Genomic DNA, 24,902 nt, shown 5'->3' on the forward strand with positions numbered 1-24,902 from the left:
TAATCGGTCACTAGGAACATTTGTTGACATCAGTTTGAGCTTGTGGATCATTCACGTCCTGTACAGCTGAACCTCCTGCATAAGTCATTTCATATAAATAGGGCAACTAGCTCATGTTGAAACTAGGGTATCCTAGAACAGATGATATTCATTGAAGAGAAGAAGAATTCCTCTTGCATCAGTCATTGAAGTATGAAATGCTAGTATGCATGTACATTCAAAGGATACCTTTTGAAATCAGCTGTGTAGCTAGTTAGTTCAGTGAAATTAAATACCACCGCCACACCCCATGGAAATCACTGGATCTACTTAATTTCAAACAAACTCTTATGCATACAGCATGCAATGGAAGAGTGCAGAGGCACAACTATTTGCTGCTTGTCTTATGGGTTTTGGAAGCTAAAATATTATCAAGCAAACAAAACAAAAGCATCAACTTTCTTATCATACTCTTGGTCACAGAGAAAACACTTTGCATAGACGTGTCTACCTAGAATTACACCATGTGAAATCATATGACAGCCTTTATTCAGCAAAATTTCAGTGACTTTACCCATACAGTAGCCACACAGGTTGCCTAAAATACCTGTTATAGCTGGAGAAAATAGCAAATATACAGAATATAGAGTGGAATTTCAAACTGTGATTATAAAAGGTGCTGGAGAGGATGCAGTTTGTTACATAATGATTGTACTTTGCCATCTATCACCAAACAATTGGATTCATTTTCTCATTGCAGAAAATGAGTGTTGTCATGCGATTTCAGAACTGCACACTCACAGACTGCTGGGATTCAAGAATGGATAGAGTGAAATAAGCAAAGGAAAGGATTAAAACCCTCTCTCCCAACATAAGAAACCTCATAAAAAGTGAAAAATCTAATCATTCCGTAGTGACAATTCTTCAGCTTTTACTTTCAGTCTACTTCTAATGACGTTTTTCCTTGTCCCTAGCTATTCACCATAAAAAGTTTTCGATTCCCTACTTCTTAAGGAAAGTTTTGTCTCTCTTTTTTTCTCCCTGTTGTGAATCTTTGTTTTGTCCCCAGGCTGAGAAGAAAGTGAACCACAATGAAAAACAAACAGACTGAAAAAAAAAAAAGAAGAATTAAATCTGGTTTGGCAGGAAATCCAGATCTTTTGGCAGCCACAAAGTCAATGGAGTTGCTGGAACTTTATATAATTTTGAGAGTAGCACCATGGATTTAATATAAGCATGATGTTTTGCATAGTGCATGTAAATCTCAAGAACTCAGAGTGATTCCAGCTGAAGAATTTGAGAAAATAAAAGAGCAAATTCTAAGTCCACCTACTGTAGATCGTTGTGGAAAACTTCCAAAAAGCCTAAGTTAAACGAAGGGTAATTTGGAGGGACAGCAGGTACTTGTGTTCTCAAAATTCCTCAGCTAATCAACTGCTTAATTCATGTCCATCTTCATACTCCATGGAGGGGAAAAAAAAAAGAAAAAAGAAAAGAAAAAAAACAGAATTCATATACAATTCTCCCTGCTGAATATATTTCAGTTTATAATAAGCCTGGAAGCCTTTCCATTATTTTTTTTTTAAAAAAAACATTTTCTTCTTTGTTTTCTCTATTTGTTTCTTTTTCTTACTTCTTTGTGCAGAATATAACTCAGGACTCTAAATCAAATGGGGCTTGAACCATGAAAGTAAATTGCAACCTTTCCATTGACATTGTATTTAGTAACATTTTTCAGTAATTTGCACTTTCAGATTACAAGTTCTAAAAGGATTCCACAGAGTTGAGAATTTCCCTTGTTCAGGCTTCACTTGAACCTGCTGTGTCAACAAATGCTGCTCTATTAAAGAGAGGTGCTACCTAATGACAGCTATCTGTTACATACTGATAACCTTCATCTCCCACTGAGAAGGGTCAAAGAATGCCTAAAGCTTCTTAATCATAATGAAAAGCAGAAATAGATTCTAACATAAAAGTATATACTTTGGGGGGTCATTTTCAGAGTAGCTTTAGCAAATAGGAATCAAGGTCACTTTGCGTTTGACACTGAGTTCTGCCTACCTTTCCTATTCCAAGTATATTGGAGAAAACATATTCAAACAAAAAGCAGTCTTTCTAGTAGCACTCAGAACTCCAGCTTTTACTTGGAGGTAGGAAGTAGAGAACTAGTAAGGGGGAGCAGAATTATTTCAAGATGTCCAAAGCTCAACAGCAACTTCTGTGTTTAAGTCAAAAGAGTTGTACCCACTTTATCTGAATTATCTTTGTCTATTCCTAGTGATCCTGTTTTAATATGCACTTATTTTCCTGTACTACAGGACACCTAGGAACTCAGATCCCTCAGACAGCTTTGACAGCAAAGTGGTTAATGTTTGAAGAATGAGTCATTCTTTCCTTTGCCATGACATTGGGTTCTTATCGTACAACCCTGTACAGTACTTAGCAATATTTTTTAAAGATTTAAAAAGCAAAGAGTTACAAAACCATTTGCATTTAACTTGTAATAGAAAAGATAGCACTTTTTTTTTTAAATCCCATTATATAGTACACCGTATAAATTACAGAGTATTCAAATGCATAAATGCATCTGTGTAACATTTATCAAATGTAATTTTTTCATTGTTATTGGAGGGTTTACTTTTTCCAGAGTTTTCGCTCTTTGTCCTAGGTACCCCCATCTCATCTCACTATCACGTATGACAGTGCTCCAGATCTGAGACATTGCTGTTGCAGTATCGCATGTTGTTGGGAATGTGGCAGTCTGTGTAGTTAATGCCCCCGTTTGGGGTATAAATGGGCTGCAGTCTGAAATCTCCTTTAAGGAGCTGATCATTATTTAAGGAGACAATCTGGAAGCTGGTTTCCGTCATCTCCAGGATGGAGTTGTCCTTCTTGGTCCCTGCCTCGCAGTAGTCATCTTTCCGTCGGCCTCTGTTATATTTCCACTTCTGAGAGGTGTAACGCCCCTTTTTGTGCATGTGCCAGCAAAAAATGCTGAGCAGGACCACGAGGACAAATATCACTGCACCCCCAATCAACCCTGCCAGCAGAAATGGGGAGCCCAGGTTCTGAGAAGTCGTCTGCTCATGGCTGGAGGGGATGTTGCTGCCATTGTTTAAGTAGGAAGCCTTGGTTGTGGCTTCTGAACAGACAGTGTCTTCTCCCGTTCGGTAATTGTTATAAGCATCCAGTGGAACCAAACAAATCCGATATGTGGATTTGGGCTCCAGATTTACCAAGCTTAAGTGTTGCTTCTCACCACTAACTATTCGTTCCTGAACAATTCCTCCTACCAGACTATGGCCCATTTTTACCCACGTGAGTTTATACGCCATCACAGTAAAGAGAGACAACCAGTTAACTTGGATGCAAGTGTCATTCACAAAATGGATGAAGAGTTGAATTCGATCAGATATGGGAGGTGTCACCTTTTCTCTGTCCTCTCTGTCAGGCACAGTGGGGAGTGTGGCTATGGTGGGAGTTAGAGGATTATATTTGCTACTTGGGGGAGGAACTGATGAGGTGGGAAGCAATGTAGTTGGCATGGTTGTAGCTGAGGCTGGTGTGATGACAAGTGGCAGACCAGGGGTGGTAGTGGGGCATGACAACATATTCATACTGAGCTCCCTGACTGCCATACCTCGGACCTGTTCTGGTCCCTGGCACATAAAACCCCTTACATTGATGGAAGCAGGAATAAATTTGAGCCATTCAGTGACCCATTTAATGCTGCAGTCACACAACCAGGGATTATTCCTCACAGTGAGTTGCCTCAGGTTGTAGAGATTATCAAACACCCCTTTTACCAACATTCGAAGCTGATTGTTGGAAATATCAAGGCGCTCCAGCTTGTGCAGATTTGAAAAGGCTGTAAGTGGTATATGGGTTATCTGGTTGTCCTGCAAGTAGAGTCGAAGTAGATGTGTACCTGGAAGATCAGGAGGAGGGTAGGTTAGGGAATTCCGTACTATTGAGAATTCCTTGAGCTTGGAGAGGTGGCTGAAAGTGCCTTCAGCTATGCCTTTATTAGTAAGGAGATTGCCATCCACAATCAGGCGCTCCAAACTGGTAAGATTCTGGAAGGCCAGGTCTGAAATGACAGCAATTCGGTTTTCATCTACTCGAAGTTCTTGTAAGTCCACTGGAAGGCCTACTGGCACGCTGCTTAGGTGATTCTTGGACAGGAACAGAAGCTTGAGGCTGATAGCTTCCCGAAACGCACCATCCTCAACACCAACAGTAGAGATGGAGTTGTCATCCAGGTGCAGCTCTTCCAGCTTCAAGAGCTGAGCTAGGGCAGCCCGAGAAATGGTCTGAATGTTGTTTTCCTGCAGGTGAAGAACCCTGACATTCTTGGGCAGGTTCATGGGGAATTCATCCAATTGGTTGCCATATAGGTAGACCGTGTGCACTGACTGGACATTGTGCAGCTCTGCAGGAAATCCAGCATTATTAATTTGGTTATTATGGAGGTAGAGGACGGTTACACCCTCTGGTATCCCAAGAGGCACTGAGGTCAAGCTTCGCTCATTACAGTAGACAAAGTTTCGGTCACAGCGGCACACTTTTGGACAGGCCGAAGTTTGAGAGACCTGTATGTACAGCCCCAGGGAAAAGACAAGCCATGATTTCACGAGAACAGACCAATCTGTGGGCCACATTCTAGTCCACGAGCCCATTTCTAATTTAAAGTAATAAAGTACCAAAGTATTAAAGAATTGATAACAATAATAAAGCACAGGTAGCAAAATCTCAGGTCATTAGAATTGGCTTCAGTTTATGTCCAGTGTTCAGGCAAGAGATAAAGTCCTGGAGGCTAAGTATAAAATAATCCTTGCCTACCTCCTACTTCTTATGAAAAAGCCACAGTCTTGTTAGCCAGGGTTACAAACTTTGTTGCCTTCCTCCATGTGTGTTGAAAGAACCAACAGCTGTCTCTTTGCAGGTGAGCAACAGGCAATTTAATGCTACCAAAAGACGTCTGTATGTGAATTGCTTGGTGGGACGGTATTTTCTTTCACAGATTTACTCTGGCGTTACAGTCAGCTTCCTTCAGTCAGCAAAGTCCTCATATCAGTTATCTGCTGGATGCAGCCAGCCTGTTAAGGAAAAGAAAAAGAAAAATCTGAATAAAATGAAATTTTTAATAAGGAAGATCCAGCTCATTGAAAGACTATTGTAAGGCTGTACTCTTCACGGCTTTCTGGAAAAAAAAAAAAAAAAAAAAGTATTCATGTTAGATATTGGCTTACTATTACTATTAAGCAGTCTTGAAATAGATTGATTCCAAATCACTGCCATGATTGAAGGACTTTTACTGACATCACTGCAGGCTAGATCAATCACTCCAGTCTTTATTTCAATCACAGTCTTTTTCAAATTCTAAAACTTAAACATTTTGCTATTTTTTTTTTCAGAACCACTCACTTCAATGAAAGCTATGTCACTGATGCCTAGCAGAATAGATCTGGGATGTTACTATATGTATAATCATACTTCTCTCTTTTTTTTTTTTCTTTTTTTTTTTTTCATTTTCTACCATACTCTGGAATGTTCTGCTTCAGTTCTGGGTACCATTATATATCTTCTCCTCCAACTTAATGTATACTGCCAGATTATTGCATCTCACTACACTGAATTAGCAGCTTATGAAGGGAGTCTTTTAAGTAAGTATGGTAACCTATGAGTACAAGAAATCCTGCTGTAAGGCAACATATTTGCTAAAACTAATCATCTTGATACTGTTAATTATGTGAACTGTGCTGTCAACAGACTTCAAAAGTAACAGTATACTAAATGAAACTGGCTTACTTCTGCTAGGGTATTGCTTCAGCATATCGGGACAGAATTAGGCAAAACTAGAGCAGTTTTGCTGGAGAGTATTTTCTTTGCAACCATAAAGGTTAGATATTTCTTTCAATTCTCCTACAGAGATGTCTATGAATAGCTTTTTATCATTTTTTTTAGATCTAGTATAGATAAGTTTTTAGTTGTGCATTTTCTGCTTTAGAGTGTACTTTTTAACTTTCACCTTCCCTGATACTATTATTCAGATTTATAACCAAGCAATTCAGCTTTCTAAAGCATGTAATGAAAAATATTGCAATGTATGATGTTGTCATGCCTTGTTAAGTGTTGTTTCAAACGACTGTAAAAAAAAGTTGCTGCAGTTTATGTACTTTAGCCTAAACTGAAGCTTATAAACCTTTCAAAGTCCTAAGAATCTGTAGAGCTCAGTGCCTTTACTGCAGTTACATAAGCATGGTATTTTTCCATTTTGTTAGCCAGAATCAAAACTCACTGTTTGGGGCTTCAGGAAAATTGTTTTCAGTGAACAGAAGTCACCTTAAAAAAATCTATTTTCCTTTATTTAAGCCATGTAAGTTCTGTCCATCCTTTCCAGAAGTGCAAGAAATGTAATTAAAGAGTACATGTCATCTGAAAGCCTTTTATGCTACAGCTGTGCAGTTTCTATGTCCCAAATGTTGCTTATGTGCAAGAAATGTAACTCAGTAGTACACAGCATCTGAAAACTCATTCTTCTGCTGCAGCTGTGCGATTTATATTATGCCCTAAATGCTGCTTCTGGGAACCCAATGGATCAAGAGTATAGAATCTCTCTTTAGGAGTCAAACTCTTAAAATCTTTCAGTAGGAATCTTTGCCCTTGAAGATTACTGTATTTATTCAGAAGCCTCACCAGGCATCAGCCCCTGATGGACCAGGGGCTGGAACAGTTGGTGATAAAAAGTGAAACACAGAAAAGTCCTGTAATCTACTATTATGAATTCAAAATGGCAAATGCGCCATATGCCTGCATTGTATGCTGTCCTCCTCCAAAAATAGCAAGATTGGCTGCTCTGCTGCTCAAGGCTCAAGGCTTTCTCTCTCACAGGCGTATTTCAGTCAAGAGTAGTTTTGCTTCAATTATGTGAGATGACGTGATATTGTAGAGAAACTCTAACAGGATTACATCCTTACAAAAGCCTAAATGTGACAGTTTATCCGCCTTTAATATGGCCTGTCTCCCATCTAGATCATATTGCGCTGATCTGTTATGACATTGTCTTTTAAAATAAGAAAGGACATGCAGAGCCTCTTCTGAGATACTTGGGACCATACAGAACATTAGTGGTTCTCCCAGCCCTTTGCTGTAACTGAAGAGAAACAGTCTGTACCTCCTAATAGGGCAAAAATCCTGCACTGACTTCTGTTTTGATTATAGTTCCAGTTGCTATTTGGGTTTAGTTTGACTACTGAGTGTGACTGAAAGTCCTGTTGAAGAGGTGTAGCCACAGCTTTGGATTCTCTCATATTCTCCCAAGGAGGCAATGTCACATTAAAAGGGACTTAAAGAGGCACATTCACTTGGCCTTTGGCCAGAATACATCTCACCTATGTAATCCTGGCATCTGAATAAACCATTTCATTCCTATCTAGTAAAATAAGTGAAAACACACTGTTCTTTAGCATCAGCACTCCTTCAGCTAGGCAGTAATTAAGTGCAAAATCACTTTGGGAGTTAGCATTCTGAAGTTTGTCTCTTTATTTTTTATGGTTACATGCGTCTTGTCCTTAGAAAACTTTTTAAACTTTCCAATGGCATATTTTCTCCCTTTTTGTTTAGGAGAAAATCAGTCCTTTTATTAATGCCAGTATCCTAAACTACAGCTAGCAATGCTTAATAAACCAAGACTCTAAAACTCATAGTACAGAAAATATGCATTGTCATTCAGGTAACTGCTTCAGATTGTATTAGGAAAAGCACAAGGACAAATCTAATAAGATATTTATCACTTCAGTGTTGACTGTGGTGTGACAGAGGGAAGGAATAGGGAAGCCATGATAGAAATAAATGTGCTTCAATAAATTATTTGGGAAAGGCTTTACCACAGCATTCTTTTATAAATGCTTAATAATAATTCATAGCATTGGTAATAGTTACAGCAGTAGTATTTCTCAGCAAACTCAGGGACCCTAATGCAGTTCTGTCCCTGTGCTAGAAATCTCTACCCCAAAGACTTAAGATTAGAAGTTCAGAGAGTCAAGCAGCTGGCTCGATTTTAAAAAGTAACACTGTGAGAAAAACAAGCAAACAAATAAAAAAACAGGCAAATTCCAGAAGACTTGAAAATTGAAACAGTTTATCCTCAGCCAATTGACAAGACCGAGGGCACACACAGTGATTATGCTTTCTCCCCATCCCTGCTGGCTTCCTAAAGGAAAATTCCCCGTTTCCTTATCCTGTACATTTGATTTATATTATTTTTCGCTATATCCTCCTTGGAGAACAAGTCATGCCTTCCAAGTGTCTGGCATGTTTCCTGCATTACTGTAACTAGAATACTAAATCCTAGCAAGATTTAGCGAATGATACTATAAGGATGAGAGAAACAACTGAAATAGATGGCAACATATGCATATTTTACAGGTGGGCATGTCTGAAATCTTGGCTTAGTGGTCTGAGTTCCTGAAATCAGTGGAAATTCTCCCATTCACACCTTTGGAGGTCTTTCTGATCAATATTTTTATCTCACTACTTTTCTTCAAACTTTCCTTCTTTAAATTCCCTTTTGGCTTGACTATTACTAGCTGGCGAGGAACAACCAAGCACAAAAGCCCTGCATAAAGTTTTCTAATTTATTATTGTTTAACATTGACACAACAATCTCTTTCTTTTTTTTTTTATTTAGAGTATTTATACTGGAGCATTGGGTAGCAAGGACAGCAAAGTCTCCCTTGCACTATTGAGAGTTATACATACAACTTCAAGATTCTATCAGCAAGCTATGCATAACCATGAAACAATTCACTTTCAATAAACAAGCATATTCCTGAAAATGTTACTCATTCACAAATTTTTGGTACTTTATATATGTCTTTCCTAACAACTCCCTGACCAACGTTGCCTCACTGTCTGTGTCTAGGTTGCTTTAAGATGAAGCTCTGAAACTTCTCACTATCCTTCATACTGCAGACCTCCAAACATGCAATCCCAAGTGTGGAAATCAAGGTCCATGAGGGTACTTAAGAACCCAGCAACGTTTAATTGAAAAAATGCAGAAATAGGAATAAAGAAGAAAAACAAAGTATAGAGCATATCTTGCCTATGACTACCTACTGGCTACCCAGTGTTATAGATGCAGGAGTTATTTTGCTGGGCTTCTGAGTCAGGTTGTCTGGTTTCATTACTCAGACGTATTTTACGTTAAGGCTGGTAATTCTTTAAGGTGAAAATAACAATACTTGACTATTCACTCACAATAAATCCTTAAAAAAACTGAGAACAGGACCTAGGATATTTCTAAGGTATTCCAACCACTAAGCACTGAACTTGAGCATCATGCAACAAAAATGTAAAGACAAGCAGAAACAAACACAGTCATATGTGATATTTTCACTGATATCAGTCAATGAATCCCATTTAGCACAAACATTAATTTACTTGGCTTTACTGCAGGCCAAGGTCATAATCAAGTCATAATATTATTCCATGTCATTAGCATATACAGTACATGCAACACTACTATGTATGCAATCAAATGACAACCAGAAAACAAATCCAATTCCATTTCTTTGGAGTCTAGCACGGACAGTGCTTGAGAAAAAAGTCCTTGTACTTCTATCAGGTGATAACAAAAATAATTATGGAATAATACATGATATATCCCTCTTTTTTATGTAAATAGAGTTTGCATCTACACATGAATGAACATTATACTTTTTTTGTACTGATTAAGTGCACAAGGTGATGGCTTACTGTATATCTCTCTCTGTGAGCTATTTGGTTTCGAACTTAGCACTGAAAATTCTTAATGTGATGCTATAATCTTTGCATCAAAGACACAGAGAAAATGGCACTGTTTCTCTAGGAGCCAAAGTGCTTTTCAAGAAGCTTTGTTGCATGCTTAATGCTGCAGCTGCTTAGTGCTTGTGGCTGTGTGTTATGTAAGAAGAGGAAAGGAGGACGAGGAGAGACTAATGATAGGAGAAGTCCTATCTGTGGTCTCCTCCTAAAGTGAACATTTTTGTTAGGATCAGAGGAGTAGCTAGTACTAAAAGGAAGCTTAAAAATTAGTCTCTATAGGGTTACAGATACTGTGAAGTCAATATGCATAGATTTTGGCAAGAAAAGATATTGCCTTTGCAATACTATTATTAGGATGACTCAGCACATCTATAGGGCGAGCTCTTCTTCCACATTTCCTTCTTTCCTCTTCTCATTGTTCAGGATATATGTTTGTTTGAACCCCTACTGCCCCCCAATTTGCACTTGTAATTCCTCTCTGAGCTCAGATCGGGCAGCTTCCTGGAGGAAAGTGAAATGGGTTTGGCTTTGCCTTGGGACAGAAGGAAGGAACCCTCCCAAGCGGTTTGTCTTGCAGCACTGTGAGTGAAGACAACTTCCCACCCTTCTTCCCCTTGTTCCTCTCTAACCCTCTCCTCCATTTTTTTTCTCTTGTTCCAACTACATTTCTGCACATTTTTCAACAGAGACATTTTCCAGAGGCATGCAGGCTTCAGGAAATTCCCTTTTTAAAAGGCCTCATAGTGTAATCAAGGAAGGCTCTGCCTTTGGAAACCTGGGCCATGTTCAGCTTCCCATCAGCCCAGAGCAGTCTGACAGAGACCTATTCCTGACTGCCAGGAGGGGGAGCTAAGACAGCAGGAAACTTTCTCTCCTGTCAATAAACAAATTAATGACTATAGGACTGGTTTTCTTCCCCTTGTGTCCTTCCCTGGACAGTCATGAACACACTTCTTGTTGCCAACAAAAGTCTGGGATCACCAGTGGTTGCTGCCTTGTCCGGCAGAGTGGCATGCTGGACAAACTGCTGCTTCTGGGAAAATTGTTTTCTCTCTCTTTGATGACCATTGGATTTGATTTGCAACATGGTTCATGCCTGCTCTCTGCCTGTGGGTTCATCTACCGAGTGTGATTATTACATAGATGTGAGGCAGAATTTAAGGGTGCAAGGGAGAGAGAGATGTGGTAAAAAAAAAAGGGGGGGGGGCAGAGAAAACTTTGGAAGGAGTACAGCTCAGCTATAGTAGAAAATTTTCTCCTTTTACAGAATAGTAGGAAACAGTTGCAGGTCAAAAGAGAGAACAAACTAGGCTATAACTAGCTGACAGCAATCACTGTAGCAATTTCAGGATGTGGCACTGAAGTAACTACAAGAACTAAGGTATAAGCACTTGGGTGGAAGCCAGAAACTCAAAGCTACCAACCATCCTGCTGGGCAGTGAGCTGTGCTGTCCTTCCTCCTCAGGCTCGCAGCTTTGTTCATAACTGGGTGCAGAAGCGCATAACGAGAACACAGCCTGTCTGGACTAAACTATTGTTGTTGCTGTGTTTAACAGTTATTTATTCGTGATAAGAGGAAGTTGTTCATAAATCTTGATGTTGCATAACTTCATACAGACCATATGACCTGTAGTAATTAATAAAATAGGAGCTACTGCAATCCCTGAGCCCAAGAACACTGGTGCTATCCATTCTGTGACAAAAGAATAATTCCCACAGATTCTTTTCCTGTGAATGATTTTTTTTTCAAAGTCAACATATGTCAGGGGATATGACTATCTTAGTGATGAAAAAGAGTTTATCCCTTTTGATTTCAGAAGTGAAAGTCTGTTAACACCTAGTGCCAAATGTCAAAGAAACAGCACATTTCCTACTGTACCTGTGTTCGTAGACATCCCTCTTTTATCTACCCAAGCTTAGCTATTGTGTTGCCATACCATTCAGTCCCAGTTGTCCACCTGCATAGAAAAAAGGTGCACAGACCTTTGCTATAACCTCTTAAACTTCCAGCAGTACAAGTGGGGGAGCTCAAAAAATGAAGACTTCCACTCAGGATTTCCAGCCTGTGGAGCCCAGAATTCTAATACAGGAATCGTCAAACCCAGCTATCTCAGCTAACTGCAGTTGTCGGAGAAAAAAGGTAATGAGGACACAAACCTATAAAACTGGAACTGCTTTCATAAGACCTTATGAAAGGACTCCTTGGGAAAAGAAAACATGCAGAACTCCAGGCTTTTAACTAACTTGAGCTTCTGAGTTGTCTAGGACTTCATGGCAGCCCCAAGGCTGTGATAGCCCAAGCATCTATTTATAAGGAAATCTCTGTGCTTTCATTATAAAATTGCTGATTGTTGCAAGTTTTAGTCCAGATGGTGACCATCATGATATTTTCGCTCCAGCAGGCAAAGAGGAACAGATGATCACCTCGAGGACCGATATTAAATGGAATTTTGCATCTACTAGCAAAGGGCTATTCGTATCTTTATTAACCTTCCCCCAAGGCCCAGTCTGATTTTTCACCAGTCTAATGATGTACTGTTCAAAACTTAACTAATATGTCAAAAAGCCAGAAAGATCAATTTAGACTGCTGGTGAATTAATTCTTTCATGCCCGAAGAGCTGATTTTATATCTTAGGTGAAATAGCTTTGATGCATCTCATCTAGGACTCCATAAACTCAGCAATGTAATATGTGATGATGTAAAGCTGGATTGAGAAACTTGGAAATGGCAGATGAAAAGAATCTTACATGAGGAGCTATCTGGAACATTTCAACGAAACGCATTTTCATTAAAATATATGGTTTCATTGAAGCCAAAATGTTTCATGGAGATTTGTCAGTTTTGATTATGTTTTCAATAAGAAATGTGCCTTAGGTCCAATGCTTTCTGATCGTTTATGACCAGAGGGAGAAAGAGAAAAGGAGAGAGGAAGAATAAAAACTTGACTATTTTATGCAAAAAAAAAAAAAAAAAGTTTTGACACAATTTTACTTCATGAAAGCATTCATAAAATAGTGTTTACTTTTCCTATATTAAAACCTTGAAAGTTGTCATGGAGTGGAATTATCTGCCTCTGGACAGTTCTACTTAACATGGTAAAAGGAAAAGAAAAGGAAAAAAAATCCTTTGTTTGCTTTCCTGACCCTTTTCCAAAAGGTCTGTGACAAAGTTTTCTGTGATAAAAATTAGACATGTCTGTTTGAAAAAACTAATTATACCAAACTAATTTTAAATATTTCCCCTTTCAGAACACAAATGTCCTGTGCTGTGTTTAGCATAATGCATTTTGTACTAAGAAAAAAATAAAGGCAACCTGCTGTTTCTTAGCAAGCAAATTGGTCTCTACCTATAAATTATTCTGCACTGTGAAGCAAACAGTTTGCTTTTATCTAGCAATATGTGGGCAGCTTGGCAAAACGTCTGTGGGTAATTTGAAAAAGCTGCTTTTAGTGACCTAAGTGACTAAACATTGCCTCTGTGGAGACAACATCTTGACACATTTTCAATGTGTTGCATGGCGCTACATCATTGATGAGATTCTGCATGGTGTCACATTACCTTGTGGGATATCATTCATTTAGGGTCTTAGGAAAATGAGTATGGGCTGCCACTTTCTTATCTTCCTTATCTGTGGCACAAGGCCCAGGGAGAAAATATGGCACTAGCTGCTCCCCAGCCTCTGAGCTACCTTGATATAAATAAAGCTGTAAGTGTCATCATATGTATATCCTTTCCACAAAGCCAGATGGAGATAACTCCTTTCCCTTTTGATATTACTTAACATGTTGCTCTTTCACAGCATTAAGAGCTATTCCACAAACACTGCTAAGGCACTCTTAAGAAAGACTAAAAAAGTTGCTTGTACCCTATTTTTTTCTCAACATTTAAAAGTACCCATCACCTAAGATACAGGCATTATGGGACCACTGAACAGGAGAGGTTTCCCAGCTATAGAAAACAAAATCTCACTCTTATGACATCTAATCTGTATGAGACCTATACAAGGCTATCAAAAGATTTTTTACTCATTGTTATCAGATAACTAATTATCAGGAAAGAGGAAAGATATTAAAAGGATAGATGAAGAATACACAGCTACTCGGCTGAAGAGCTGAATTATTTATCAACTGCATAATATTTCAGCATCAGTGGTGTTTAAAAAAGGTTTGAATTTTTTATCTTTTTCAAAAAACTCAACAACTATTCTTTTCTGCATGCATAGGTGGAGAAAAGGGTAATATTGTCACTATTCCAAGAATGGCACTGGAGCACCCTGCACAGGAAACACCATATGACCCTACATAACATCAGAATCAGAAAGAATAAAATAATAAGCCTCCCTCCCAGACCTGTTGTATATCAGTACAAAAACATCCAGCTTGCTGTGGCATTCTCATAAAATTCACTGTTATGTAGACACCAGTGAAAGCAGTGATTTCCATTAGAGTCCTATGAGAAAAACATCAATTAGGCAGTTTACAGATCATTCTTTTTTTTTTTCTGTTAATTTTATTTGGGCTTGCCATTTATTTTTTGCTCATTTTCTTTGCTGAAGAAATTTTCCCATTTCATACAAATCCAAGACATATTATGCAAGGATTTCTGTAACTCTGTATGATAGTCCCTATTTTCAGTGAGAAGGTACTACTGTCCTTTTTCCATATCAATGACCAAACACGTGTTCTAAATATGTACATGACTGAAGAATGAAAGGTTTGAGAAACATCTGATAGGCAGCGAGACTAAAGAATTTATTCAGTGCTGTGGGGAACGTCAGTACAAGCCCTGATTCTGGCAGTGACAAAACATTCTCTGGCACACTGTTCTTAGGATTTTCCTTTGGTGAAATGGAGTAACTCTTCCTTTCACTTATTTAATTTCAAAGTTGTTTGCATGGGGCTGCACAGAACTGTAACAGAGAAGTTACAATTTCAGGCACAAATGAAAGTAAGAAGCAGCTAGAAATTGTAAATAGACATTTTGAACCCAGTGATTCTCAGTCTCATTATTAAAACCACATAGGTCACATGTTTTTCTTCTGCCTCATGTTGCTTCATGTTTTGCATGCTATTTCCTTCACAGGGTCCTGAGTGAGAGGAAATATTCCACCATGGTTGTGTGCTTATGCAGAAGCAGCTCATAGCATACTGATGGCTTGGTATTCAGTCTTAAACTTTCAAATGTCATTATATTTTCCCAGTAACTGCTCTAATTTTTTTTAAAGTGCTCTAGAAGGCTAATTTCACTTTGGAAGTTCAAAGCCTTCACACCGAATGAATCCTGACAGAGACAGAAGAGGGCACAGAAAGCAATTCAGCTTTGTTTTTCACTTCTCCCCTTTGCCTCTGAGGTCTGTGTGTGGTTTCAACAGCGAGATCCAAATTGCCAGTGGGCCCAACATCAACACTGAGCAGCAGTGGAGAGAGAAAGAGTCCTGTGCAGTTAATGCTGCACAGCGGGTTATCTTTAGCCCTGTGCAGGCGGCCAAAAAGAGACTTGTGCACCACTTAAACTCTCTTAATAGCTTTTAAGTGGGTCCTAAGAGGTGCAGAAGCCTTGCATTGGCCTTCAGCCCAAGAGCAAATTTCAGCTGACAAGTGCCAAGGCATTTCAGGCAAGCAGACTGTTTATCGGTATGTTGCCTTGTGCTACTTTTCAGTGTAGTCGTTACTGCAAGTAATCGCAGTGGTATTCTTATCAGCATTTTGTGCTTATACGAAACTAGACATCTCAAATAAGTGCGGGAAGGCAGGGAGGCAGTGCACAATAAAACCTGAGAGAGGGCCGGAGGGACAAATATAAAAAAATGTGAGGTAGAGTTTTAAGCTATCCCATGGGCAGCAATATGTGCCTGCTCAAAAATCCAATTATTGCTTTCTTCTGTCTGTAGAACAGTATATCTATCCAGGTCACTGCATGAATCAAATACGACACTCTTTCGTTTGCTATGCAGACCTCTGGGTGTCTTAAATGGACTTCATCTGAAAATCTGCTGAGGGATTTGGGGGTTTGTTGACGTGTGGTGTTTTTTTTTTTTTTTTAACTGGACAAAAAACTGAGGCATCCCCTGGTCTAAATGCCTTCCTAAGCATGAGAGAACTGGAATCCCAATCTATGTACACATCAAAATGTTATATATTGGAGGCATGGGGTCTTTATTTATACTTTATATACTACATACTGATAAGGTATACATTTCTTCTAACCCACTGATGTAGAGTGTAAAACCAGTGTTAACTTTAAATCCAAGTCACAGTGTTTTCAACTGTCTTACTTCTGCTAGTCTGCTCTGACCTCTACATAACCCTTTTGCAAAAGCGGCTATAAAGTAAGGGGACTGGAAAGCATATCAACTTGAAAGGCCAAGGAAATATTTCTATGAGACATAAAAGCAAGCCAAGGCTCACATCTTCCTGTTTAATTTCATATCAGATAGATACATACTGGTAGAAGAGGAAGTATACCTAAGATTCATATGAGGAAGAAACTAGCGCATTACGGATAGAAGATCACCAGTGAAGCCTACAAGCAGAGAAAAGATTTTTGTGAGCTGGAACAGCTGCTGTTTTTGTTTGGGCAAGGAAATTTTCTTATAGTACATAAAGGAAATTTTCTCATATCACAAAGATACCTTCACTTCTCTATTTGGACTACTGTGTCTGTGTGTGCTACTCAGGAGATACAACCCAGAGAACAGAAGATGCTCTGAAAATGAAAAAAAAAAACATTAAAAGGGGGTCACTTGGGTATTTTCAAACACAAAACTTAAGTGTGATTTTTTCAGGAATTTATCAACCATTCCATTTCAGATTTATCCAGACCTCTCTGCTCCATGATAGCAAATAGTTTATCCTGAATTCAAAAACTGGTGTGAAATTATATAGCACAAAAATCAAACAATTGCAGCTACTCCAGAGGGTAACAGATTTACTGACTCCAAAGAGCTTCAACCAGCTCAGTCCAGAACAGTGGAATCTGTTTACTGTATAATATTATTTTAGAAATCCTTTCCTTGCCAGCTCAATCAAAATGAACTGTATTTCCTAATACCATACTTCCTGAGAGATCCTGCCACATGCTCTATCCAAACAGGCTTAAACTAACCCTCCCTGGCAGCAATTATCTTCAAGGCTTTTGAGTGTTTTGGGAGATATTGCCCTCCTCTGTTCCAGTGAAGCAGAAAACCATCTTGTATCCAAGAGAAAATACAAATCTGTTTTCACATTCTATGCAAATGTATTTTACTTAAAACATGGGAATTATACAAAGCGAAAAGGCTTGCCAAAGCAAGAGAATTCATTGGTGTTATTACTAATAACCAAGTATTTTTTAAGCATGGATAAGGACTGACTAAGCATCCAGTGTTTAAACACATTCACTGTGGTCGTACTGGTCACTTTTTGAATTCCCATGCTACAAATTACTGAGCTACAGCTACAATGAATGTAAATTTAAAATGACCTGTGTAGACACTTGTAGCAAATTAGCCATAAATTCACAGATACCAGTCTTCACCTGCCTCACATTGCCCAGCCACAGGGACTGATTTAGGAAAATTCCTGTAGGCAAATTACATACTTTTTTATACCAAGAGTCACCGAGATTCATCACAATTAGTAAAATATCAGTTTAAAACAGATAAAAGAATGTACTTTACACAGCAAATAGTGAACTATGTGCCACAGGAATCTGTGGAGCAAACAGCATCAGCAGAGGCAAAACAGGATTCCGCAGTCTCATGGACAACAGGTCTTTGCTTATACTTGCTCCCTTCAGGACAGGAGGCAGGGACACAGTCCCACTCTGCTCTCCCTAATCCCACGGTTGGTAGCACTATTGCAGACCTACAAGGGGAAAGGATGGCAAAACTGCAACTTCAGCCATTTCTTATTGCTGAACTGGATAGACCACTGGTTATCTCAGTTGAAATTTGCTTCTATTTTTAGCAAGTCACACTTTAAGTAAGTCAGAACTCCAGAAACGCTTTGCGCACACTGACCTAACCATTCCACTTGCAGAGAATTCCAGTCAGAAATTAAGTAAGTGCCATGCTGTAAAGTGTCTGATAGCTTAAAAGTCACTGACACCACTTGAATTCCACATTTCAAAGCTTTAGATAACTGTTAATAGCCATAAATAAAACATTAAATGAAAAATGATCAAATAATGTACATCCAAAGCAACTATTATTTACTTCTGGGCATTCCTGGAGCAATGTGACGCAGCAAAATGGAAGAGGGAGAATTCATTGTTTTGTACTGTTTTCGAGGCCATGAGCTTTTAAAGTGAGAACAAAAATAAAATGGTGAAATGATTATGCAAAAATGTCACAGATGCTTCTAGTGCTACAGTAAGCTCTAGTTCTCTAAATAGCAATGTCTTGTCTTAGCTTCAGAGGACTGGAAATCTTGCAGAATGAAGGACTGACCACTAAAGGAACTGAAACATATTATCATGGTTTGGACTCACGTCTTCAATGACCTTTGAACCTCTCCTGTAGAGAACAACCCAAGCCACAATGTCTGTATATAGAACTGTACTGCCTTGAAGCTCTGAATATTTTGAATCCAGGTTTTCCTTTTGAACACGTCTGTAATTTTTATTTCAGTAAGCTTTGCAGAAACATTAAATTCTTTTTAAAATTCCTTTTCTATTCTTTGTATGTTACAGATGGGATCTTTTTTCTCAGTTTCCTGCCCAGACTTTGGAGATAGAGGTCATTGGACCAGCAACTATATAAAGTCTATATAAAAGTCTGTGAACTTACTCGGTTATGTCTTTTTCTTTTGGATTGCTGGAAGACTGTCAAGCAGAACTCTTTGTAAAAACAACCACTTGCTCACTTCACCTCTTTTGAGATACTATATCTTGAAAGAAAGATCCTCATTTTTCACTAACCTGGGGAATACATAACCCTGAGCTTCAGTGTAAGGAAAATTTAGCAAAAATGTTCTCTCTTTTTATATTTGACACTTTTGACATATAAAATTTCAGTGTAAATACAAGAAATGTATTTACATTTCAGTGTAAATAGAAGAAATGAGGCCAGAGGAAATATGCATCCTTACTTCTTAGGATCCCTCATTCAATTTCATTCCATCACTATTAATAATATCTCAAGGACCACCCTAATAAATTCCTCTCCCTTTTTAGTGAATAAACATTTCAAAAACCTGCACACCTCTCTTCCACTGTAAACCTAAATGAAATTGCAATATTTAAAATTTACTTTCTAATGATCACGATTTGTGTGCTGTTTTAATGATCTAAACTACATAAAATAAACTACAGGAGTGATATTCGAACACCTATGATGGTGCCAGTCAGTAAATGTTTCCTAACAGGAAATGCAGACAGTTTATTTCCTCCTTCCTTAAAATATTCAATTACAGATTTGTGGTCACAGTTCCATACTTCCATGCTGTATCTAAAAGCTGTGTCTGTAATAGTCAGCTCAGCTTTGGTGTCAGCATGATCTTATAATGTAAGTCTAGCCATGAAGTTCAAACGCTGCTGTCACTAATGGATAATTGTATTCTGAGACCTGGTGGCCATGGTCGTATATATATCATTCACGTCTGGCCATTCTTTTTAATTGAGACTATGTCAGTAGCATCATTACTCTTTAAAATGGGTGATGAGTATAATGAAAAATTTAGTAGTAAATTAAGGGTATTTCTTAGAGTATGAAACGACCCGAAGAAGAAACAGTGGGATGTAAGGCACTCGTACTTTTCTTTCCGTCCCTCAGCACCAAACCTGTAACTGAACTGAGCCAGTAGCAATAGAGCAGGCCTCTAAAGGGGGCTGCTTGGAGTAACCACTGTCTCAGCACCAAAAGACACCTCTACTCTTCAGGTTTTCTTCTTTTTAGAGATCATCTTTTCCCTGACATGCTCTTGGGGTGAAAGACACCATACTGTCAGAAGCAGTAGAAGAAGATGAGATGAAGAATCAAAGTGAGACTGGCTTTCTAAAGGATAGCCAGTAGACTCCCCCTGCACACAGGCGAGCTCTAAGTAGTGCTGTTTAATTGATAAATTCATTTTTCTTGTCAGAAGTGCTGTGGTCACCTGGAAAACCTTTAGCAATCACATTTGCAAATACTATTCACATACCTATAATCCCAAATTATTGAATCTTGTGGGAAAACAGAAAAGCTTGATCCTTCCAGACTCACAAGAGTCCAGGAGAAGGACCCAGAATAAAAATGCCAGTACCTTTAGATTCATAATAAAATCAGGAGAACTGGAAAACTGCAAGGTAGAACATATGAACGAGTAGATGTGTTTCTTAAGCTTAACGTAAACATTAAGTAAATATGATTGATTAATCCAATTAATCCACTTGGCTTCCTTCTTGAATATTTATGATAACTCTATCTCTCCTAAGCATAATAGAGGGTAAAATGAAGCCAAGCACCTAAAAACAGCATTCTCCATCAAGCTGCATGGATAGATTTTCCCAGATATCTCACTACGAAGGTGATGAAAGCAAACAAGATAAAGTATCCTCTGCTGGCTGCTATTCAACCAACAAGGAACTAGGTTTATGGCAATACCACAGTCTTCATCAAGTCAGTGTCACAGCAGACACAAAGGAAATTTTGTTTTTAATTTCCTGATTTTTTTTCAGGTTTGCATTGAGGTAATCAAAATAAGAATGCCAAAGTTTAGGCCTAAGTGTTCACGTGTTGATTTTGTGAGGGTATTTTCTGGAGATACAGTAAATAGTTAATTATATTCATCCCACTGCTCATTTGCATGTGTACATTTGGGATTTGAGAGCTCCACCTTTGGAAATGCAACACTAACCATGTTTCTGACCAGATGGCTGCCAGCAGGTGACGGGCTAATTCCCTGGTTCATTTGTGTGTTATGGGAACACAGGACTGGAGGTGACCTCCTAGGTCACTGAGTCCAGGCCCCTGCAATCACAGGCAATGGCCTCACTGAGAGGTAACACATTAGCTCCGAGCTGATGATACATAGTTTGTTCTTCCTGCTGGGAATCCTTCAGTGGCCCTTCCCATTTTCTCCTGGGAGATGATGCAGCTTTTGTTCTGAGGGTTAACAAACAATCCACCGCAGAGCCACTGCGTGACAAGCACTACTGGCCTCCTTCTGGAATTCAGACAGTGTCCTTATATCTCAGAGGAGATTAGAAACTGAGCCTCTGTGGCTGGGTATTTTGCATTTGGCTGCAGACTGCATAGTGAGTCATGGTAGCACATACAGGAGCTACGCAAAACTCGAGGTCTCCTTGGACAAAACTGCTCTGGCACAGACAATATCAGAAGCAGCTCACACTTTTCTGAGAAATGTAGAATAAGACATGATATATGGAATATTGCAGGGTAAGGCCTAGAGCTTTAGGGTCTTATATAACTGTTCTGCACTGGGAGGTTATTCTGAACTTCCTTCAGGAGGCCTTGTTGCACCCTTGGAACAGCCCAGAATGAGGACAACTCAAAGTGTGTCTTCAGCCTCCCTTGGCCTTTGGTAATTGGTGTTGTTGGGCTAAAAAAACCAAAAACAACAACAACAAAAACATAGCACCATATCTTCCTCAGAGACTCAAATTAAGTTGCTTAAGGGTTGCAAAGTGAGACAGGAGCACAAGTAAAATTAAAAGTTACAAGTTCCTGCCTCCTAGTCTGCATTCAATCAATGAAACCACATGTTCTCGCTGCTTAGACAATCCACCTTTGAAGACGTGGCCCTTAATGGCCTGAGGTTTGACTGTTCCAGCTTTGTTATTATTATTTTTTTTTTCCTTCAGCCTTTACTGCCAGCCTCAGACTCATTCAGTGCAAGTATAGGGAAGAAGACTGGTGTCACGGTGGGGAATTCAGTCTAATGAAAGCACTTGCAGAAATTCTTTTCTTTACTGAAGACATGTAAATGGACAGTATGATTTACAAGGTTACAAGGAAACAAGTACACAGCTTGCCCTGATGATGTGGCTAAGACAGCTTGGAAACTATTGTGCCTTGTGACAAAACAGCACAAGCACACGCTGCTGAAAGCCACAGTAGCTATTCAAATCCATCTTTGTTTTAACTACCAGCTATTAAAGTGACCGTGCTGGTTTTACCTTGTTCTTCCTGACAGTGGATGACAAAAGTCCTTTTCGATGCTTAAAAGTTGCAAGTCTGTGCTTTTTGGATTGCAGGGGAGTTTGTCCTTGAGGGTTTTTGAATGGCACTGCAAAGCCAAAGCCAAAAAACACCTCTAGTTACTGTGTTACTATGCACTGCAGAAGGCAGATACAGACCTGAAATACTAAGGTCCTCATGATATGAAAGTGCCTAAGTTTTACTGCAGCCAGATTTTAATGCAGCCACAAATGAGAAGGGTTTAAACTCATGATGGTTACTTTACCTTAGGAGCAAATAATATACTTCATGTTGATAATACCAGGTTACTCCAGGTAGGCAAATTACATCTCTCTTGACTCAACAAATCACACTGACAGCTCTACGCCAAGAATACATAGTCTTTTTGTCTCTTAATACTGCTTGAACTTGTATAACCATAAATATCAAATAAGACATCTTGCTCTTCAAACTGAGATTAAGTAAATGGGAATAGCTAACTGACAAATGTCATCTCCTATTCTGCTCCTTGGATGTTCTTGACTCAAATATTATATTTTTTAAAAAGTTATTCATTCTTCAGAACCATACAAAAAATAATCTGCTAATTACAGCAATGAGAAGGCTTATTATTGAAATGTCCTTCATTTCTGCGACTGGTCACATTAGTCATATGGAGAAGCTTCTGTTCTCAAGATTCATTATTATTTTGATCTATTTTGTGGTGTACATGTTCACAGAAAAATATTTAAGATGAAATCCACACAACAGCTTACAAATCTCTTTTCAATATCCATTCAAAACTCAGTTACATAAATATGCCCAAACACCAAGGAAAAAATGCAAATGCATCTCCAGTTTTCAGGAATTTCTGCTTCCGAGGTCAAATTCTCTATTGTTGAAACAAGCCATTTTATTGTGCTTTGATTGACCACCAGAGATCATACATAACCTGACATTTGCCAGACAATATGTTGACATTTCCAACTAAAGTCTGACCAAGAGATCACACAGACATTAAAAAAAAATGCAGAAAAAAGAAAATGCATACTTTTTTAGACCTTCAGTTCAGTTCTGGGCTTAAATTTTCTAACATTTGTGGAGAAATATTTATTTTTTTAAAGCAGTGCCACAATCTAGTAGAGAAATTAAAGAATGTGAATATTCTTCCTCTCGTAAAAAAAAAAAAAAAAAAAAAAAAAAGCAGATTTTCATTGCAGTCTTGTATGACATTTTAGAATATCATCTAATGCTGTTTGCTTTTTCAGCAAAATTAGAATTATTATAATAATATAAAACAGACTTCATGGTGTATGCTAGTTATTTTATACTTAACTTTAAATATTTGAGTGTGATATTTCTGACATTTATTTTATACTGGGGAGTGGATTTATTTGTGCGAGTCTGTGAGAAAATGTAGTTTTTCACAAGAAAATCCAGAAGTGAGTAAAGTGATAAAGGAACTTGCTCTATAATAAAATGACATTTTTGAGAAACTACTACAAAATCATGGATTCATTTCCCATATATAAGCTCCATGGTTCTGATTGTACTCTACTGTCTTTGAAGTCAATGGAAAATTTCCCATTAATTTCAGCTAGCCCTTTGTTTTATTTTCAAAAGTACTTTTGAAAGATTTCCATTTCTTAGTTCCCACGATTTAACCTTGGGCGTGATTTTGCAATAATTTGTATGCACATGAGTAGGCAGTAGGCCTACTGAAGACAATGAGCCTGGAGGATTGGACCCAATATCACTACTTGTGTTGTTATATCACTTGATTTTCCCGTCCACATTTGCAGTTTATGTAACAAACAGTTATGTTTTTAACAACGTCAACTCACAAAAAAACGCACAATTAATACTTTGTGGAATGACAAGAAGATAAAACTGCATCAGAGAACTTTTGGCACATTAGGAAACAAGCAAAAGGGCAATTTTCTCCAACTTTCTTGGGACTGTTCTGAGTGACATTAAGCATAATAGGGTTGCGAACAGTATCTTGAAGAAAGCATCTGAAACCTGGGTTTCTATAAAGTCAGCTGGCTATTACTGCTGTGTAAGGGATTATTTGAAGACCTAAATAATAAACAAGATAATGGACACCATCAGTGTTTAACTCCCTTCTCAAAATTTAGCCTGAAGTTTCATTTGGTGATGCAGTGTACCATCATGCACTGCGTAAAATCTAACAACAGCCATGGTTTGATTTAATTCGAAAGGATGATAAAAATGCCCTTACATGATACAGAAAGTTTGGAAATGTTTGACAGGCAGAACTTCTACTTATTTGAGGGATTTTTCTTTTTACTTTTATCCCTCCATCTTTCCACAAATCAATGTACATTTATCTGCTAATAGCTAAATTTTCTAAATAAGGTGGTTCTTTTTTTTCCTTTTTTTTTTAAATTTCCTAAAGAAGAGATGAAGTAGTCAAGAAAAAAGAAAAACAACTGAATGTATTGAATGCTCTTTCCTGTGTTCTAAGGAACTAAGAGATTTCCCCCATAACACCCCTTTTTATTTCCTTCACTCCTTTCTCTTTCTCTCTTCCGTGTATTCTATGTTCTTTCTCCCTCATCTCCGCAGTCCCTAAGGTGAAGCAGAGTGTAGTCCAGAAGAAGCAGAGTATAGTCCAGAAGAAGATTTTTGTGGTTTTCTGTGAAGGGCTGAATTTTGAATGTTGTTCTTTCTCTCCCGTGACTGATATGAATTAAGTGGTATTCACATTTTTGAAAGGACAGTATGTAATTGGAAACTGAATACTTCTTTGATTCCTAGTGGTTCAAAATAGAATTTCTAAGGGTTGTTTTTTCATCTTGAATATCAAAGCAATCGAGTCTCCCTCAGCTTTAACTAAGTTCCCCTTAGACTTGTGAACTGAACTTTTTGTTTCCTTTAGTATGACAGAAAATAAGGACATTTTCCTTGCAAGGGATTCTCTGTGCTATACCGATGGATTTCAGGATGTCTAGGCTCTTACTGTAGAAGATAATAAGAACACTTAACACAGCAAC

General features: G+C 38.4%; 1 protein-coding gene across 1 annotated transcript in view; it reads right to left on the minus strand.

Annotated features, from left to right (window-relative positions):
- Positions 1-2,317: 2,317 nt before the first annotated feature.
- FLRT2 (fibronectin leucine rich transmembrane protein 2) overlaps positions 2,318-24,902 on the minus strand; it is a 50,632-nt gene continuing 28,047 nt past the window's right edge. The window contains exon 2 of the mRNA XM_088539725.1: positions 2,318-5,078. Coding sequence (XP_088395851.1) covers positions 2,670-4,658 — 1,989 coding nt within the window. The 5' untranslated portion in view covers positions 4,659-5,078 and the 3' untranslated portion in view covers positions 2,318-2,669. The remainder of the gene's footprint in view (positions 5,079-24,902) is intronic.

The sequence above is a fragment of the Tinamus guttatus genome, unplaced genomic scaffold, assembly GCF_059628265.1.
Source record: "Tinamus guttatus ecotype Peru unplaced genomic scaffold, ASM5962826v1 Tinamus_guttatus_pri_ptg000048l, whole genome shotgun sequence".
NCBI classification, from domain to species: domain Eukaryota; kingdom Metazoa; phylum Chordata; class Aves; order Tinamiformes; family Tinamidae; genus Tinamus; species Tinamus guttatus.